At 35.1% G+C, this 20,187-nt stretch overlaps 1 protein-coding gene across 20 annotated transcripts in view; it reads right to left on the reverse strand.

Annotated features, from left to right (window-relative positions):
- FUBP1 (far upstream element binding protein 1) overlaps nucleotides 1–20,187 on the reverse strand; it is a 34,762-nt gene that overhangs the window by 4,778 nt on the left and 9,797 nt on the right. For 6 of the 20 annotated variants that reach the window (XR_004623276.1, XM_034653729.1, XM_034653727.1 and 3 more), the window contains 13 exons: nucleotides 18,523–18,685; nucleotides 18,330–18,428; nucleotides 18,088–18,189; nucleotides 17,757–17,859; nucleotides 17,556–17,656; nucleotides 17,027–17,168; nucleotides 15,894–16,054; nucleotides 13,140–13,291; nucleotides 12,972–13,051; nucleotides 9,689–9,826; nucleotides 7,917–7,991; nucleotides 2,670–2,729; nucleotides 2,443–2,588 (listed from right to left, as the gene is read on the reverse strand). Coding sequence is in view for 19 of the 20 variants with exons in the window: in XM_034653729.1 (XP_034509620.1) it covers nucleotides 2,443–2,588; nucleotides 2,670–2,729; nucleotides 7,917–7,991; nucleotides 9,689–9,826; nucleotides 12,972–13,051; nucleotides 13,140–13,291; nucleotides 15,894–16,054; nucleotides 17,027–17,168; nucleotides 17,556–17,656; nucleotides 17,757–17,859; nucleotides 18,088–18,189; nucleotides 18,330–18,428; nucleotides 18,523–18,685 (1,522 nt within the window). In the remaining variant the exon portion in view is untranslated. Of the gene's footprint in view, nucleotides 1–11; nucleotides 846–1,698; nucleotides 2,064–2,089; nucleotides 2,204–2,442; nucleotides 2,589–2,669; nucleotides 2,730–7,916; nucleotides 7,992–9,688; nucleotides 9,827–12,971; nucleotides 13,052–13,139; nucleotides 13,292–15,893; nucleotides 16,055–17,026; nucleotides 17,169–17,555; nucleotides 17,657–17,756; nucleotides 17,860–18,087; nucleotides 18,190–18,329; nucleotides 18,429–18,522; nucleotides 18,686–20,187 lie in introns of those variants that run through there. The other 14 variants (XM_034653738.1, XM_034653736.1, XM_034653741.1 and 11 more) reach the window with 9 other exon arrangements.

The following is a 20,187-nucleotide window of genomic DNA, read 5'->3' on the forward strand; positions in this document are numbered from 1 at the left end:
AATAAATGCACCACTTTCCTAAAAGGTCATCTATAAAACAGTATCATGCAAAATACTGAAATTGTTCATGTCAATAACCCTACTCTTAAAGATAACACATAACTAACTCCTTAACTATTAATCTTGAAACTAGAACTATATATCCATATCTAAATAAGGGAAAGGGAAGTCACTCTAGGTTCTATAAAACAATAAAAAAACATTTCAAAATATCTATAATAAACTGAACTATTTTCTACCCTGTAAGTAATCTCAACATTTATGTCCTTGTACATCTCCCTTAATAGTATATTCAGAACAAATGGTGCTCCCCACCAATGAAAGAGCTAATATATATTTATGAAATGGTGTTAAACTGCTACATTGCTTAATATTTGCAAACTGAAAACCACTTCTGTCTGATACATTTCAAGTCTTTCATATTAATATAGAAGATATGCATACTGTACAGTGAAAAACAATATATTTTAGGAGCACCAATGAGTAATACTATTCAATTTTAATGATCAGTTTTCTTTAGCTATAGCTAAAGCATATCAAAAATACTTACCCATTAAGCTCACTTAAAAAAAAATACAGACCTATGTATTATTCTATGTTAAATTAAGAAGCAGTTATGGTTTTCTAAGATATCAGCACTGTATTCCAACATAATATTCACACAAAGTATGGCATTTACATTATGTGGAACATTGACAAAAAGATACTGTTGCAGTTCATCAATTTGTCATTCTGATGTACTTACAGTGCAATGCTCCTTGAAGGAACACAATCAAGGATGATACACAGCACAGTCCTCCTCACCCCTACAGAGCTAGTTCTATACTGGCTGGATCAAACCTGCACTTCAACAGACAATGGCAAGACAGACTGTATTTGCATGTAGTCTAATATATTAATATGCAAAGAGCCAACAAATATGCAAAGAGTAAACAATGGATTTCAACAAAATATCAACTTCAGCATGAGTGTTATAGAGTAATAAAGTGATTTCAAGTACATAAAAAATTAAGTTGATTCAATGATTGGACTTGTGCATTTACAAAACAAAGCTTATCTATACTGCAAAAAGAAAAAAAAAAGAAAAAAGCTTGAACATTTCCATACCCCAATAAGGTTTCAATGGCAGATGCACTGTAGCTATTTTTGCATACTATTCACTTTTCTACCCTAAATTTAAAAAGAAACACACTAATATTGTATACATTGAAAGTTTCTTTACATGAAAAAACTTCTTATTCAACTACTCATATTCACTATCCGAAAAACTGTTTAAAATTAGTTATGCTGAAACAGTCTTGGAAATCAAGTAATTATTAAATTAAGAACAGAAAGGTTAACTGTTATAGCAGCAGTACAGATCTGAAACAGTGGTCATGTATAAAAGGAAATTTCACTGTTAATGCAATGGAAGTATGCCAAAAGATCATTGTACACACATGCAGGTTTTAATCAAACAGAAGGAAAAAAAAATGAAGATAATCAGGATTACTTGTGCTGAAACAGCCAAATACAATAAATGGAAAAGATCCTCCAATCTACTACTATACTGCAAGGGGGAAAAAACATGCCAGTGTTTAAAAACTCAATTAATATTTCATGGGGAAAGCTTATATATTTGTGTAGATGTATCTTAATTTATCATTGCTAAGAAATTATGAATCCTTTAAATACCCACATATCCAACTTACCGACACAGGAGGTTTCATATCATTTATTGTAAAGCACAAAACAGGCATTTAAAAGTGAAAGTATACATTGAAAAAGTACATTTATATCACAAAGCATTGACCACATAATAGTTGCAAATACATTTGCTGGAATGTGTACATCTACACTAAATACTAAAAACAAACCAATTTTCATTTCTACACAGAAATATTAACCTCCTATCAGTAGTGATAGATATTTTGTACATTTTCAAAAAAAAAAAAAAAACACTATTTTAAACCAAAAACAAATTAAGATCTTCATCAAGTCGTCTGCATCCATATATTTAACAAAGGTTTTTTTCCCCCACACAATGAAGCAAATACTGTATTGTCCACTTCTTATTATTGGCCCTGTGCAGAAGAGATACATAAGAAATACACAAAAAGTTAAAGAAAATCCTTTAAATGGAGCTAACTCAGGAGTGAATCCTTTAAGAAAGAAAAACTGGTTAATATAAATGGTGGTGGCTTCTTGCATGATTTGCAAATCCCTGGGGGAAAAAAATTTATTTTTAAAATCAAAGGCATTGTAGAAATATTCAGCACTCAGATGCCAGAAAAGCATTTATAAAAAACAAACAAAAAAACCCAAACAATACACCACGTTACTTCATTTAGTTATGCTATGCCAGATAAAAATTAAAAAGGCAAACATAATCCCAGACAAAACAGTAAACATGCAGAAAACATGATTGGAGTAGAAATCAATACACTAGCAAGTTTGGTATACCTGAGGTGCTGGAGGATGCTGTGGCATTCCCTGGGGACTTGTCTGGGCATAGTAGGCTGCTTGTTGTCTATAGTACTCGGCCCAGGCTGCACTATAATCTGGCTGACCACCTGGTGGAGCACCAGTAGGAGCAGGAACTGCTTGACCTTTTGAGAAAACAGAACAACTTTGTTGCTGTAACCACAATTAAAAGTCCAAAAGAATCTCATTTCTAATAAAAACAATACCTTGCTTCTTGTAATATTCCTCCCAAGCTTTTGAATAATCTTGTGTCTGCCCTTGTTGACCTAAAAAAAACCCCCTAAATTTTAATACAAAATTATATCCACTGTAAGTACAGGTTATAAAGACAAGCACAGAGGGTCAGAATTGCTCCTGTTCTAATTTATATATTCATTAGTGCCCTATTTTATTCATTAGAAAACTACTCTTGTAATTAAAAAAAAATCAAAATGCAGTTTCTTTTTGCCTTACATTAATCTTAACTTTTAGCTCTAGAGTATCACTCCTAATAAAAAGCAAAATTGAAATTAACTAGGAAAGGAAAAGATTTAGGTATCCTGATTTAATACAGAAATTATAAATATTAATGTTCTAAAATGAGTTTGGAAAGTACTTCAAGTAAGCAATCTCTGGTACCCTGGTATTGATGTTGGGGGCAGGGATGGGGGGGACCATTATTTTTTCTCTTATTCATTAGGATGTTACACTATAGGTTTTAAATAAAATATAAAATCCTTGATGGAGAAAAAGAACATTTTTGAGAAACAAACAAAAAAACCCACCTGAAAGCTATTAAAGACTTTATTATTTTAAGATCTGGTCAAGATTTTTGTTTCCTGATTAGTAACCTACAAACTGTGTGTACAAAGACTAATCTTCAAGATACCCTTTAAGAAGATGTTAAAAGTTTCAATATAATGTATTCAAAATCACAGCAAAATTATATTAAGAGTAACCTGACAAAGGACAAAACACAATTCAAGCAAATCAGAAACAGGTTTCAATATTTAGACAACTGCCAAATACCCCAGGGTATCAACAGTAATAAACCTACACAATATTTCTTACAAACTGTACACCTGAAAACCTGGGGACTTAAGGCCAAACTTGGTTAAGACCGCAACAATTTCTACTTTGGGTTTACAGAAAGGAACTGACCATTGTTGCATACTCATTTCAGGGACAAAATAACATAAAGATGGTAGAAACAGGGAGACACATTAAGAAAATTCATCAAACTCAAATGTTCTCTACCCTCCCCCCCAACTCAAGTATTTCTGTGGGAGTGAAAGGTAAACATGTTAGACTCAAAGAAAAACAAACACTTAGTAAACACCTCACACTAAAATCTTGAAGGTGTCCAAAGAAAAACTCAACTCATTCCTCCAATCTGGGGGAAAAATGTGATTCATTTTGTCCTGCTGAAAGTAAACAAAGAACTCTTCTATCTACGTGGGACTTGGCTATCCCCTAGCCTCTTGAGCCTCTCTGCCCCTTTTAGGAGTGTCCTTAGCTTACTCCCTTAATCCTTAGTTCAAAACTCTTTTGAGGTCAGATAGTTTAGAGGTCAGATAGTTTAGTTTATACTTTAGAACATGACTTAGTATTTACATATAGGTTTACAATATATAAGGTTTTACTTTCATTTAAGAGAAGAGACTTGCCGTAGAGTTCACACGTAACATTCTATTATTACAGCCCAAGAAACAAACCTGATTGAATAGATTTTACTCTAAGTTATCTCTCTAAACACCTGCATCTTTCCCACAACCACTTTCCCCGCCACACTTCCTCCACTGCCCACCCCACCCCCCGCCCCGGACTTTACCCGTTAAGGTACCATACACCAAAGGTGCAGAGTCCACCATTATCAGCGCTTAATATTATAAGAGCCTTCCTCAACTCCTGACTTTTCCAAAAATGCCTTCACTAGCCCTCTTCCAAAGGGCAACTGCCGGTCTCTACTCTGAAACCCTGTTTCATCTCTTTAGGGTGTTTAGTTACTACAAAAGCTCCCTTCATTCTAGCTTCAAAAATACCTACTCTTCCACATTGGCTATCATTCCTTATTAAGACTTAAAATTTCCTTCATTAACCCTCTATAATCCCATCTTAATGAATTTCTCTCCTAAATTGTTGGTGTTAATCCTAGGAAATTTAGAATTGTTTTAGAAAACTAATTTAAAAACTCCTGTTTCAAGAGGTTTATTTACTTATAAGCAAACAATGACAAATTTATAGTGTTAGTGGGTATTTTCTGTTCTTAACAGAAAAAGGTGAAATTTGCCTTCAAAAGCTGGGACAGCCTGCCTAGTTTGGTAAAGAGGGCACGGGATTGGGAACTGGGATGTCCAGAGTCCTAGAAAATCCTAGTTCTGCCACTGGAAGAGTTCAACTTGGCCTCTCCAAGTAAGTGAGTTGGATTCGGACATAAAAATTTTTATCTCCCTGATATTTTATTACTTTCTTCCCTTTCATTTAAAAATCTTGAGGGTATCTGGGTGGCTCAATCAGTTAAGCATCTAACTCTTGATTCTGGCTCAGGTCATGATCTCAGGGCCGTGGGATCAAGCCTCGCACTGGGCTCCATGCTTGGCCTGGAGTCTGCTTCTCTCCCTTTGCCCCTCCCCCTGCTCACATGCTCTCTAAAATAAAAAGGTAAATCTCAATAAAAAAATAAAACAAAAATTTTGAAAACTGTCTCAGTAAAGCATGTGACTCAACCTTAGGGCTGCATTCAAGCTCTACATAGGTATACAGGCTACTTTAAATACATACACACATACATACATACATACATAAAAATCAATCTTGAAAACTGAACTGTGTTAGTTTTATGCTTTAAGGTCGAGTATGTACGGTTGTTCTAAAAGGATTCTAAGGACAAGTAATGCACCTAGGAGAAACTAAGGTAGTTAAGCGACCAATAGTTTAACAAAAGAACTTTTAAAGGAAAAAATAAATTGACTTTGTAGCTATAATTAAAGACCTGGCAATTTAACATTATTTCCTTTAAGATTTACATGTGAGAGACTCATTCAACTAATCCTTTGCTCAATAAATTAACAGCTGATCACTGTCGTGCTATAGAAAAACACAACTGGGGCGCCTGGGTGGCACAGCGGTTAAGCGTCTGCCTTCGGCTCAGGGCGTGATCCCAGCGTTCTGGGATCGAGCCCCACATCAGGCTCTTCTGCTATGAGCCTGCTTCTTCCTCTCCCACTCCCCCTGCTTGTATTCTCTCTCTCGCTGGCTGTCTCTATCTCTCTGTCGAATAAATAAATAAAATCTTAAAAAAAAAGAAAAGAAAAGAAAAACGGACAACTGAGGGGGGAAAAAAGGTGGGGGTTAAGGAGGATCTTAAGCCAAACACAGTGTTACTTAATTATTTCTGTAACAATTTTTCTCCACAAAGGATTCAACAGAGTCCAGCATACTATCTATGAAATTAAAATTTTACAGTCAGCAAAGGTAGAAAATGAAAAATTAAAAGAATGGCAAGGTGATAAGTTTATCCTTAAAAATCTGAATGGTATTAAGACCTCACAGATTACATTCAACACACATCCCTCACTTGGGGCACGTAAAATATAACAAAGCTAAACAGTAAATTATTATTAATGGCCATGCTGCAAATGAATGATAAAATATACTAAGATACAAGTCGCACTAATTCCCCAATAATTTTCTAGGTCCACAAACGGCCTGTTTTTACTCATTTTTAATATTAACGTAGGGAACATCTCTGGCACATTAACCACTGTGAAAATGTAAGTTGGACCCAATCATTTTTAATTGCAACAACTGCAAATTCTCAAATCTTTAAAATGGTTGACACTATTTCATACCAGTTAGAGTGGCCATAAATCCTGACAGAATAGCACCCTTAGTTAGTCTTCAAACTATCCAAATCTGGACAATAAATTATGTGATCACCCTAAACAGAATAGACTGTTTTGAGGAAAAACTATTTTTCTTTCTTTAAACAGAAATCAAGCTGTGTAAAATATTCGTATCACCAGGTAAATGTATCCCACACAAAAAAGATTAATGTAACTACCCTGCTGGAAATTTTTCTTTCTGTGGAGATTTTGACAAAATATCCATGGGCAAAGAAAACACTAAAATTTATGCTGAGAATCTCAAACAGACTGTATCTTATGAGAAAATTCTACCATCTACAGATTTGTTCCATACCAGTGAACGATGGGTAAGTTTATCTGTTTAGCTTTCGTTTGTGACAAGTGGCTGTGGTAAACGTGTTAATTTAAAATGACTAACACCACAAGCTTCTTAAAGCAAAAACTATTTGTTCAGAAATACGTTGAACCTTGAACAACTCAGGGGTTAATGGGCACCAACCCCTGTACAGCTGAAAACCCACATATAACTTTGACTTCCCCAAAACTTAACTACTAATAGCCTTCTGTTTACCAGAGGTCTTACAGATAACATAAACAGTCGATTAACACATATTTTGTATGTTTAAGTAGTAAATATTATTATATACTGTATTCTACAATAAAGTAAGCTAGAGAAAAAATACTAAGAAAATCACAAAGAAAATTCATTTATAGTACTGTAAGAAAAAAACCCAAAAACATAACTATTTATAAGTTATCCCGGAAGTTCAAACTTACGTTGTTGTTCAAGGGTCAACAGTATTAATACCAGGTTCCAAGTGGTCCCAGGAAAAGACAAATTTGGGAGACAGGCTTGGGATTTATGCCCTCTTGGGAGTTCAAATTCTGCTTCTACTACTTAGTAGCTGTACATATGATGTGTTAGTGGAAATAGAGTTCTTTTCATTCATAATTTGTAGTAATATACTTGGCAAAATACTTGATTAATAACTGTATCCTCTATGAGAATATAACCAGAAGGGCAGGGACTCCTAGCTATTATGCCCACAATCACATTCTCAGCTCTATCACCATGTCTGGCATGTAGTATGTGCTCTAAAGTTACTGAATGGAAATGGCCTTTCTAGGTGACTTTTTCCTATACACAAATGTTATTTAAGTAATTAATGTACTATGTCACTGGCAGTTTTATTTTGCAGCAGAAAATACGACACACAACCAATTTTTGCTTGGCACTCCAGAATTTAACCTATGCCAGTTAGACTACTAATATATGTAACTACATCCAATGTTATATGTGCCAGTAGGGCAATTTTTAGTTTCAATTATTAGGTGGTTGACATTTGCATTTAGAAATAAAAAGATTTCCTTGTTATGTGACCACAAATTTAAGAATTATCTGTGACAACCTTGATATACCTAAAAGTTCAGTGATTTTAGAATGCATTCAATTATTCTCCACTTCCAGATTTTAAGTTAAAAAGTCCCAGTAACAAAAAGATGATACAAACATGGTTTTATCACAATCTTCATCCTTCTAGTGTGATATTTACTAAATGCTTCAATTTTAATTTAATGAAATGTATAAAAAAGAAATGTAGAACATACCCATTTTCTTGTAATACTCTTCCCAAGCCTTGGTATAATCAACCTGTCCAGCTGGAGCTGGATTCTGCTGATCTCCTGTTCAAGGAAAAAAAAAAAAAAAAAAAGATTAAGGGTTTCAAAAGACATTCTTGGCCCTTTCCTTCTGTTCCTTGAGTGGAAAATTGGGAGCGGCCTGCCATAGGGAGTGAGGGTGCTGTGTGGTAGTGGGATTCTCGCTGGTGCCAAAGACACAGGAAGCAGTAGGTATAGAGGCAGTCAACAGAGAAAATTTGTCTATATATAACGGAAAACTAGTCACATTGAGCATTTAAGTAGATTCATTGGTTAAATAAGGAAACACACTAAAGATACAAGGTCTTTCACCATTTATAAGCAAGCAAAGGGAAAAAGCTAGAAAGAACTCTAAGTGTTATAATGGAATTGCAGGGGATACAATAGTCTTAGAAATATATACCAATAAATATTTATGTTGTTTCATATATGTGTATGCAGATATACATGCAGGTAAATTTCCCAGCTCTGTATGCTGAAAGGATTTAGAAGCAATGACACCTTGGTAGCAATGAACACACTGATGGTATTTACTAAAAGGAATCAGGGCTCCTTGGAAAAATGGCTGATTCTAGGGCTTGAGCCCAGAAAGCACAAAATAAGCATCTTACTGTGCAAGAAAGTAAGCACGTGCTTAAAGAATGACAGAAGTGTCAAAAGGCTACAGGAGCCATCGTGAAGGTACTCCTGATTGGCCAAAGCTGGGGCAATCTGATAATCAAGTAGTAAAGATAGTTTAAAACGCAACATATTGAATAAAACAGGAGTCCATACTGATATAAACAGGAAGAAAACTTCTTCCTTATAGTACAATACCAACTAATACATATAAAATGATGTAAATAAAATTATCATCATAGCTATAGCTGAATCAGGAATGTGCTATCAGAGAAGCTGATATAAAGAATAGTATACTCATATAATCTCAGTACAATCCTCCAAAAACTATTTATTAATTTCAAAGAGAAAAATGCAATCTTATGGTATAGAAACCTGGCAGACGCCAACATGACCAAGTGACTATGGTTATCATCTCCAGGGATGAAGCGCAACATTATATGACCCAATGATATAACGCACTAAGAGCACAGCATTATTTCTGAGGTACTGCCAAACCCCAAAAAGGATCTCATGATCATGACCTCATCTTTGTGAGAAAAAGCTGAAGGAACCTATGTTGATTTGACCATCATCTCACAAAACAAAAGGTCTGTACTTCTTTGCCAGATGGGATCCTGGTTCAGAATAGAGAAACTGATGGGACAACTGGTTAAATCAGTAAGGGTTCTGCATCGGGACAGTAGTGATGTATCAATGCTAACTATTTTAGAGAGCTATATGATGGTAATGTATTTTTGGAGTAATACAGAAAGGGTACTTAAGGTTACTGGGACATCACGTGTATAGCTTGGTCTTAAATGGTTCTGAAAAACTACTGATAATGGATATGGACACTCATGACAGGATAATGGGACAAATGAGAGGTGGGGGATAAAATATTAAAGAGCCAGGTTACCTGGGTGTCCTGTAATGTATCTTACAACTTAAACTTTTATGGAAGTTTGTAATTATTTCAAACTTGTTTTTAAAAAGAAAAGTCTGCTCACTGAAGCTGTAATTAAATACTGGAAATTTTTAGATATTATACACACTGATGTACTTCATATATAATTCCAAAAGCAAGTTTCTACTTCTACATACAAAATAAATTATTCAATTACCATAGTTACCTTGTCCATTGGTTTGGGTTGTAGTTGGTGCACCGGCAGGAGCTGCAGGTGGTGGCTGTGCTTGCTGCTGATAATAGTGAGCATAATAGGCAGCCCAAGCTGCTGAATTTGGATCCGTTCCTGCCTTAGCTAGAATAAACACAAGTTCAAGGTTTGCATCTAAAGTCCGTAATCTGTTTCTCTCTCTCTCTCTCTCACACACACACACCCTCTTTGGTAAATAAGAGCCCAAAATTAACTGGATATCAAAAACAAATAGTAAATGGGAAGTTTTCAATTCTATTATTTTGTCATCATCAGCCTTAATTACAGGAAAGTGAGGTGCAGAGATTAAGTGACGTCCCTAGAAAACTAGCTGAGTGGCAGAATTAGGATGGGAATAAAGATCTTTTGTCTCCAAATCTGATGCTTTGCCTCAAAACATCCTGTGGCCTTGGTTTTTTCCTGAACTGGTTTTGCCTCAAGCACAGCAGTTCTCCATGGCAAATGACTAAAGGAAAGGATTTCTAGGAACTAACCTGTACAAGAAACAATTATTTTAGAACTATGAATTCTGTCCTGTCTTGTTTTCAATGTAGAGACAATGTAAAAATCTTTAAAAAAACAAACAGATTAGCCATATTTCATCTCATATTTCACAGTAATTACCCATTACACTTGATATTACTGCCCTACTTGAAATTCTTCATTTATTCCATAGAGTCTTCAGGGCTGTAAAAAGCTTTTAGGTACAACACTAATTACCCAGTATCCTTAACGACCTGACCCCCTGGCTTATCCTTTCCATTCTAGCCATATCTTCCCCATTTGTCAATATTTTTTCCAACACTCAAGTTCTGGTCACAGTAGACTGCTTAAACTTTTCAGGTTGCCATGTTCATTATCTGGCCTTAAACCATGTTATGCTTCCTCTGCATTTGCACCCTCATTTCATCCTTCATAAAAAATCAAACTCATGCAGTAACAGTTTCAGATCTCTCAGTCAGAAACAGAAATCCTCATCTTGATTCTGTCCTTTATATCTATAGTCTGACACTATAGATATACCTTTTTAAGTACTCTATAAGTACACTATATATATCTTTATAAGTTTATATTACCAAGAAAAATGTAATTTCCTTAGCCAGAGTCTGTATGTATATGAAATCCGTTTAGCCTTTATCCCAAATGGGCAGCAAGTCTTAGCTGTTTAATAAAGTTTGAGAAAAAAGGAGCAAGGATTTCTAGAGTGATACCATGTCTAAGGTAATACAATTTTAAGGCATTATCCACCCTCCAAACCTTCAAGTAATAAATGTATTGCTTTTCTAAGTTGGTGTTTATGTCTTAAGGGTGTCATTACCTATATACTAACACAAATATTTCACTTGACACCATCTCTGGCTAGAGATACTGAGATAAAACAGACTTTAGAAAATGATACTTGTACTCCTGAATGTACAGAGGGTATAACAGAACCAGTCTCACAGTTACATATAACTAACATATACAGAGAATTCACTACTCATTCAACACGATTATCTTTCATTTATCATTTTATAGGTAAGAAAGATATAGAGGGATTAAAAAACTTGCTTACTATCCCACAGTTACTAAAGTTGTAGCACTAGGACTATCTAGGTCTGTTCACTCTGAAATCTAAGTTCTTGACTACTACATAAGAATCCTTAACAGCCCATTATTTTTTATAGAATAAGATTTTAGTTCAGAGAATACGGACTTTGTCATTATGGGGCCACATTTTAATACCAGAATGTTAATCAATTCACTAAAACAGTTTCATCTAAATTATTTTGGTTTTTACATAATGCTAAGTCTACTATAAGCAAGATCTAACCCTAGCTGCTATCTTTTAGCTAAATGAGTTACTTCTTTTTCCAAAGGTAATGCTGCAAGTCATATTCATCAACCACTTCTTATGATGATGCCTTTAACTACTAGTCCTAGTGGGAAAACGGAACTGTGATAGAGACTATTTCTGATTCCCAACACTTTTCTCAATCATGTTACCGACCCAAACAATGCTCATAAGGTACAATCTTGCAGATCCAAGCTTCCCAATATAAATTCACCCCTTAACTTGCTCAAACTCTTGAAACCTCTTAAATTATGTGATTTTTCTGTCTAATCACACCATCCCAGTTAGCTTAAAAGAGGAAAAGTCTTCTCATTCTTAAGAGGTGTTTAAACTATTACACACTAAATTATATTTGACCCTCTCTCAGTCCATCACAGCATTGCTAACACTTAAAGTGCACTTCACTGCTATAGAACGTAAACTAATCTTTGCATACCCACATCCTAGCACACTCAAGTTGTTTTTTGAATGAGTGCAAGTTGGGATTATTTGCTTACTGTCAATGCTGTGCCAACATATTCCAAAGAGCATACTTCCTATGAAATTAAAGTATTATAATATAGGGCCACATTTAAATAAAAGAATGTTTAATCAAATTCACTACAACAATTTCATTTAAATCAATAATTTAGGTTCTTTTAAGAAATAAATATACTAGTGTGGAAAGGAATCCATAATTCAGTACCTTCCTTGAAACTACTCCAGTGAAAGAGGCCTAAAAGATAGGTAGTAGGTGAGAAAGAAGGATCATAAATAAATGTTAATTGGTTTCAATGAATGCCCCTTTGACCATTATGGAAAGGAAACTAGAGGATGGGAGATGCAATAACAGAATAGAACGTATATATAAAATCCAGATCTGAACAAAGAAAACATTTAACCAAATGTATTTTTAGTTCTAACATGCAGACATTAAACAGCCCTGATTTTTACTAATATGCGAAGTTACCACATCAGGAATATGAAAACGGCTTATATATCTTTTTTGAGAACTTCAAAAGTTAATAGTCAAGTATTAAATGCTCCATTAGATACTCACATAGTTCTATAAATAAATGTACACTATTCTTTCATGGATAATGTCACAATTAACACATTAGACATTTGATGGCACTGGTATTTAAAACTAAGACAATGTGGTTCTTCCTGTAGCTTTTGGCTTTTAGCACTCTGCTCTTATCACTCTGAAAGGACAGAAAGCCAAATGCAAGTAGAAAAAAGTTCACTGAAAACAGATCATATTCACACCAACTTATACACCGTGGTAAGACCAGAAACTAAGACTCCTGCTGAAAGAGTTAAACAAGTGCAGAAAAATGCACACAATGTAGAACTGACACTAGAAAATTTAAGAGGATAACAGGATTGACAAACAAAAACAATACAGATTACACATGAATGATAAATGTCTTTTACCTGGATCAGGAGGGGCCTGTTGCTGCCAGTGTGGATATGCATTTCCCCACCCCTGGGGAGCATAAGGAGCTGGAGGACCACTGAAAAGATAGAAATCAATATAAAAATACCATTTACCAAAAGTTAGAATCTTTGGAGGAAAACCCCAGAACCAAACTCAGTACTTACTGAGGAGCAGGGCCGGGTGGTCCTGGATTATAAGGTGCAGGGTTGTATGGTCCCATTGGAGTTCCAGGCCCTGGAGGCCCAGGAGGCCCGTGGGGGCCTGGGACACCATGGGGCCCATGGGGTACAGGTGGCCCTAAAGGATTTACTGGGCCCTGTGAAAAAGCAAAAAGATGTACAAAAAAAAAAAAATCAGGAAAATGGTAATGGCTGAACAAAGGCCAAATTAACCTTCTATTTCTCCCCTTTGATATAGTCACAAGCAACATATTTTAGATTTTCCTTCATTTCCTCATTCATGTTGCTTAAACTCTTAACTCTACCATACTGAGACATGTAAATTTGTTAAAATCAACACCTGTTCTGTTATTTCCCTTTCCTTTTTATAATTCTTACTTTTACTACTCCTTTATCATTTTAATCATGGAAGCATATTAAATACCATGTTGTCTCTAGCTTTTCTTTTTCTGCATCCATTCTACATCTACTTTCCTAACAATGAGACAACCACCTTGACAATATATTCCCCAAATTGCTTAGGGCTTATACTGTGAATTTTCTGAGTAGTTTAGCACTGAAGTAACAACTAGTTCTCATTCAAAAAACTAACCTCTTCACAACCTTTGTGTCAATGAACCCCATTTACATCAATATTTTAAATTCATTTTCTCTTTATCATTTTCCAAATACCGTAACTTCATATCATACCATATCACAATTAATAATGCTTAGTTGATTTTCCTTTTCATAAACCAACTTGTAAAGACCACTAGACTAGATTTAACTGTCCTAAACACAGCTCTCGTGCAGTTAAGAAAGATCATGACATTTTGGAGCAAACTGCTTAAACCACATTTGGTTGTCTATTTTCTAACTACAAAATAATGAAGCTAAACTTCACAACTTTTAAAGTCCTTTTTATTACTTTATTCTTTTAAGTCTAACTTAAAACTAACTCTTGTCATTATCACTCTATTATCCATAAACAATCCTTTCCAAAAAGTAAAGAAGAATTACTATTCAAAAAGTATCAGCATTTTTATAGGGGTATGTGCCAGACACTCTTTTAAAAGTGACACACAATTCAATTAATCCCTACAACCCTGTAAAGTAGCTACTATTATCTTCATTTACAGAAGAAGAAACAGGAGGCAAACAAGAGTATAAATAGCTTACTCCAGGGTCACAAAGTCAGTAAATGACTCAGAGTATTTTGAACCCTAACGTGACTCCAGAGTCCATGCTCTTAACCACACTAAACTGCTTCCGATCCATCCATGCTAAGGATAGTAAAACCCAAAACCAAGATGGATTCATTTTTCTAGCATCAATCTCCGTCACTACCAAGTCCAGAATTTACAGTGTTGAATAAATTTTATAATACCTTCTTTTTATTTTTTAGTAATCTCTACACCCAACGAGGCACCTGAACTCATGACTTGAGATCAACAGTTGCATGCTCTACTGACTGAACCAGCCAGGAACCCCTGTGAGACATTAAGTATCTTATATACATCTATTTGTGTCTTTCTCTGTAGATAGAAACAGTGTCAAACTTCTTTTGTATTCCATCCACAGCATGCAAACATCAAGGAGAATTTTCCTAAGAAATTCTGTTATTAATAACTTAGGATACTCCCTTATGCCCTATAGTAAAAGAACACCGAAAAGCACTAGTTCCTCATGTATAAGAAAGCACAATCAAGACTCACTATACGTTTTTTGTACTACCACAAGGAAACTGCTCTAAAGGAAAAATTTCCAATATTTGGCCATGTATCACCCGGAACATCCTTCTAAAATTAGATGCTAGGCTCTATTCCAGACATTCTGAATCAGAACTGTGTGGTATGTGTAGAGGTGGAAAGCATTCAAGTAGTATACATTTTAAAAATTCCTGAGTGATTGTCAGTCTAAGAGTTGGATTTGTAAATTTCTACTCTGAAGTTGTGGGATGCATGTAATTCGTATTTACCCCACCAGGGTTGAATAAAGTAAGCCCTTATTAAATGCTGAATTCCCATGAACTATGTCTTTCAAGTATATTGTATAACCCTCCACCAACCCTAACACCATATCTACAAGTAACACTATCCGTTTATTTATCCACACCCAAATACAAGGTTCTGAACACTTATATATACATATATTTAATTACATTTTTATTTTTCTAATTTTTAAAATATTTTTGTTAACATATAATGTATTATTTGTTTCAGGGGTACAGGTCTGTGATTCATCAGTCTTACACAATTTAATTGGGTTATTTTTCACTGCTGGAGAATCTTTTCTATGTTGTATGTACCCATTATATGATAAAACCTATAATCTTAGACTAAAAATTGGCATTTTTCTGTATAGCAATTAAAGGAAGATGTGAATTGTCTTATTTAACTAAGAGGGTCTACGTATAAATCAAGGTTATCTATTTATCTATTTGGTTTTTTTAAACTGTTATGTATTTTTTTTTAAGATTTTATTTATGAGAGAGAGAGAGAAAACGAGTGGAGTCATGGATAGGGAGAAGCAGGCCGCCCGCTGAGGGAGCCTGACATGGGGCTCAATCCCAGGAACCAGGATCACGACCCAAGCCAAAGGCAGATGCCCAACCCACTGAACCACCCAGGCACCCCTATCTAATTTTTAAGTAAGCCCCAATGTGGGGTTTGAACTTACTACCTGGAGATCAAGAGTCGCATGCTCTACTGACTGAGCCAGCCATGCACCCCTAGAAATCGAAGCTTAAAGCATACTCACACCAATCTTTTCTTCTATAAGTTGCCGTGCATAGTCTATTTGCTGTGGAGTGCCACGGATTGTAAATAATTTCATATTAGGATCTGCATTAGGTGGAGGATTTCTCTGAAGTTCTATTCTTGCACCAGACTGCTGGCTTATGCTTTTTATGGTTTCACCTCCTAAAATCAAAGCACAATAATTTCTCTAAAGACTCAAAGGATACAAAAGGAACCATCCAAAAGAAAATGGGTCACAATTAAAAGGACCATTAAAAAAAAGTTTTGAGCAGTATCCCATCTGCCAATATTCTTTTAGGATTTTACATTTATTTTACACTTTAATTCAAGTTATATAAAGCATTTCATGCTTCTCCTAAAACACATTCAAGTTTTAAGACACAAATTAGTATGTCTATACCCAACCTTAAAATGAATTATAACCAAAAAAACCTAACTTATCAAAATATTTGGTTCATAAGAAATAGGGAGATCGGTAGAAGGAAGGGAAGAATGAAGGGGGGGTAAACAGAAGGGGGAATGAACCACGGGACTATGGACTCTGGGAAACAAACTCAGGGTTGCAGAGGGGAGGGGGGTGGGGGATTGGGATAGGCTGGTGATGGGTAGTAAGGAGGGCACATACTGCATGTTTGCAAGCAAAGAATCATGGAACACTACATCAAAAACTAATGATGTACTGTATGGTGACTAACATAACACAATAAAAAATTAAAAAAAATAAATTGCAGCTTGCAAACTACAATCAAAAAAAAAATTTTGGTTCAAATAAACTGCTTTTAAAAGTAACATAAACTAACACACTTATTAAAAAATGCCAAATTTAAAAAAGATGTGAGTCAGGAAAAAACAAATGACACAAAAGTTTCTTACATTAATAATTAAAACTGTTGGTCCCCTCTCTAGAAGCCAATTGTTATTCAAATCCCACTTTTATTTTATATATATATAATATATATATATTTTATTTATATATAAAGCCCTCCATTTGTTTTTGTTACAAATCAACGTTAAGATACAGCCAAGGAAAAATCACTGCTACTAGTTTACAACAGAAATAGCATCCAGAAAAATCGGTTTATGTGTTAAATTTTTACCCATACATTAAAACATTAAGAGTTTAAAATACATTGCCTTTTCCTATTATTAATCCAGTTTTCCCAGTTGGTACAATGAAATTAAATTCCTGTAGTCCACCAGGTGGTCCCATGTTCCAGTTGCCTTGACCTCTACCTCTTCCTCGACCACCAGGTCCAGGTCCACCAGGATTACCAGCCTAAAGAAGAGAAAGACAAGAAGGAAAGAAATAAAGTCAGCACAGAAGTGTACTCTTTTTTCCATGATAAAGTCATTACATGTCTATCTTCCTCAACCTTCATTTTCCTAAACCAGAAATTTAAAGAGGCTGAGAGATGACATGGCCCAAATAATCAACAAGTAATACCCACCATTTATTCTTTTTATACTGGGGTGAATAAGTATGTAGCTACCTTCCTGCTCCAAGATGTCTACCTCAAAACAACTTAAACTTTCTAGCTATTAACGAAGTATCATGAGACAGATTCTGATATAAAACTAAAGGGAAGGGGGGACGCTTTCAGACTCGAAGGAAAAAATTTTTTTAATGAAAACAAAACAATGAAAATATTAGTATCTGTCAAACCTGAACACTTCGAAGAAGGTCTGTAATAATTTCTGCAGCATGCTGACATCGGTCTGGAGGTCCCGTTATTTGTGCTATTCTATCAGGTGTTGTTCCATCATCTTCAAAACAAAGAAACAAACTGAACTGAGTTAGCAACAAATGTGTGTGTCAAAAAAGTAATTGCTACTAACACATAGATAATGAAATATATGTACTCACCTGGCTTAAACTGAATTCGAACACCAGCATCATTTTGTATTTTTTTAATCATCTCTCCATTTCTTCCTATTACAATGCCAACAGCAAATCTTGGAATGGGGACCTTATACAAAGAAGACTAGGTATTAAGGAAAGCCATTTCCTGAAAATTAATCTAGCTCAATTCATAAAAGTATATACAGCACTATGCTTCAATCAAATAGGGTACCAAGATACACATTCCGTACTATAAGGCGTAAATTATGGAGAAGGCTACCTAACACAGAACAGGAAAAACACATCTGTTTATGAATTAGTATACAACCATTTCTGAATGGGTATTTTTACTTACATCTATCCCTTCATTTCCTCCTATTCTTGACCCATACTCATTTCGAACTTCTCTGAAACCACCTTGATCGCGAATTAATTCTAAAACCATTTCCTTGGCTTGCTGAAGTACAAAAAAAAAAAACAAAAACAAAAACAAAAACAAAACCAAAACCCCAATTTAGAAAGCATGTCTCAAACACTGTAATTATTCATACAAGTTTTACCCAGATCTTTCTATGTAAAATATAAACTTAAGTTTACCTGAACTTTGTATGGGTCTCCTGTAATCCTAAGAGGTTTGTCAGCACCAGTGTTCTGAGGTCCATCTTGAATCATAACCATTTTAACTCCAGCCCTCTCCTATTAATCACAGAAATCATGTGTATTAATAAAAGGGGAGTGGAAGGAAACTGGCTTCAAAACAGATGAAAAGTAATCATTTAACAAGTAATACCTGAAGTTGTTTAATCGTTTCTCCCCCCTTTCCAATAACTAATCCTGCCTTGCTAGCTGGAATCATGATTTCTTGAACTGCATTTCCTGGTCCATCACCATGATGGAAGCCAGGGGCTGGTCTTCCTTTTTCAACAATCTGGTCCAGTAACCGTTTTGCTGATCTGTTAACAAATTAGGAGTCAAACAATAAGTTATGGTATACTCAAAAGCTTATCCAAATAGAGAAATACAAAATATAATCAGGTACTTCTCCCATCCCAATTCAGGTTTAGGTGGCTTAAAGCTAATTTAACAATTTTAATTAAGAGAAAATGCTATCAGGGACAAATTTTCTAGATATATAATTTGCAGTATTTTTAAGATAGTCCTAAATTTTCTAGGTATATAATTTGCAGTATTTTTGAGATAATCCTAAATTTCCAAGAAGGAGCACTCTTTTATTCTTTCCACTTTACTTCTAAAGTTATCTCAGAATTAAGCTATTTGCCAATAACTAAATGATGTATTTCCAATTTTAAAACATCACTCTGGTCACTCACACATTAAAATTTATTTATCCAGTCAAAAATACTTAAATGTTAACTATACACCAGGTACTATTCTAGGTAATAGAGTTACAACACTGAATAAAACATGCAGGGTTCCTGCTGGTATAGCTTACCTTGATAAAATAATTAAAAAACAGCATGTTTGGTTAAGTGCTACAAACAAAATCAAAACAGGATAAGGGGGACAGAATGTGTGTCCATAAAGGTAAGCTACTGTATGCAAAGCAGACATAAAAGACTTTACTGATGAGACATTCAAACTAAAATGTAAAGGAAGAGGGGGAGTAACTATGAAAATATCAGACGGAAAAATGTTCCAGGGAGAAGAAAAAGAAATTGCAAAGGACGCAAATGAGAAGCATACTTGGTGTGCTGAAAGAACAGAAGCTAAATGGGGCTTGAACAGAGTAAGTTGGGAGAAGAGTGGTAAAACATAAAGAAAGGTGGCAGGTATATCAAGCCATGATAAAGACACTGACTTTTACTCTTAAGTGGTGAAGCATTAGAGAGAATTTGAACTGATTCACATTTTAAAAAGATCATCATGGCTATACTGTTTTAAGAATACACTACTGCTGGGGCGCCTGGGTGGCACAGCGGTTAAGTGTCTGCCTTCGGCTCAGGGCGTGATCCCGACGTTCTGGGATCGAGCCCCACATCAGGCTCTTCAGCTATGAGCCTGCTTCTTCCTCTCCCACTCCCCCTGCTTGTGTTCCCTCTCTCTCTGGCTGTCTCTATCTCTGTCGAATAAATAAATAAAATCTTTAAAAAAAAAAAAAAACTACTGCTGAACAAGGCGTTGAAATACAGACAAACAGTGTCACGGATAAGGTGATGATATAAAAAAGGTGGCAAGAAGAAGCTGGATTNACTACTGCTGAACAAGGCTAAAGAGTGGAAACACGTTGAAATACAGACAAACAGTGTCACGGATAAGGTGATGATATAAAAAAGGTGGCAAGAAGAAGCTGGATTCCAAATGAATTATGAAGAAAAATGACTAAAGAGTTGCTTATGGATAAATGAAAGACAAGAAAAAGATAAACGTACTTTTTAAAAAAAAAATTTGTTTATTTTAGCATGAGTGCCCATGTGTAGGGGTGAGGGAAGTGGCA

Source organism: Ailuropoda melanoleuca, chromosome 2, assembly GCF_002007445.2.
Source record: "Ailuropoda melanoleuca isolate Jingjing chromosome 2, ASM200744v2, whole genome shotgun sequence".
In the NCBI taxonomy this organism is placed as follows: Eukaryota; Metazoa; Chordata; class Mammalia; order Carnivora; family Ursidae; genus Ailuropoda; species Ailuropoda melanoleuca.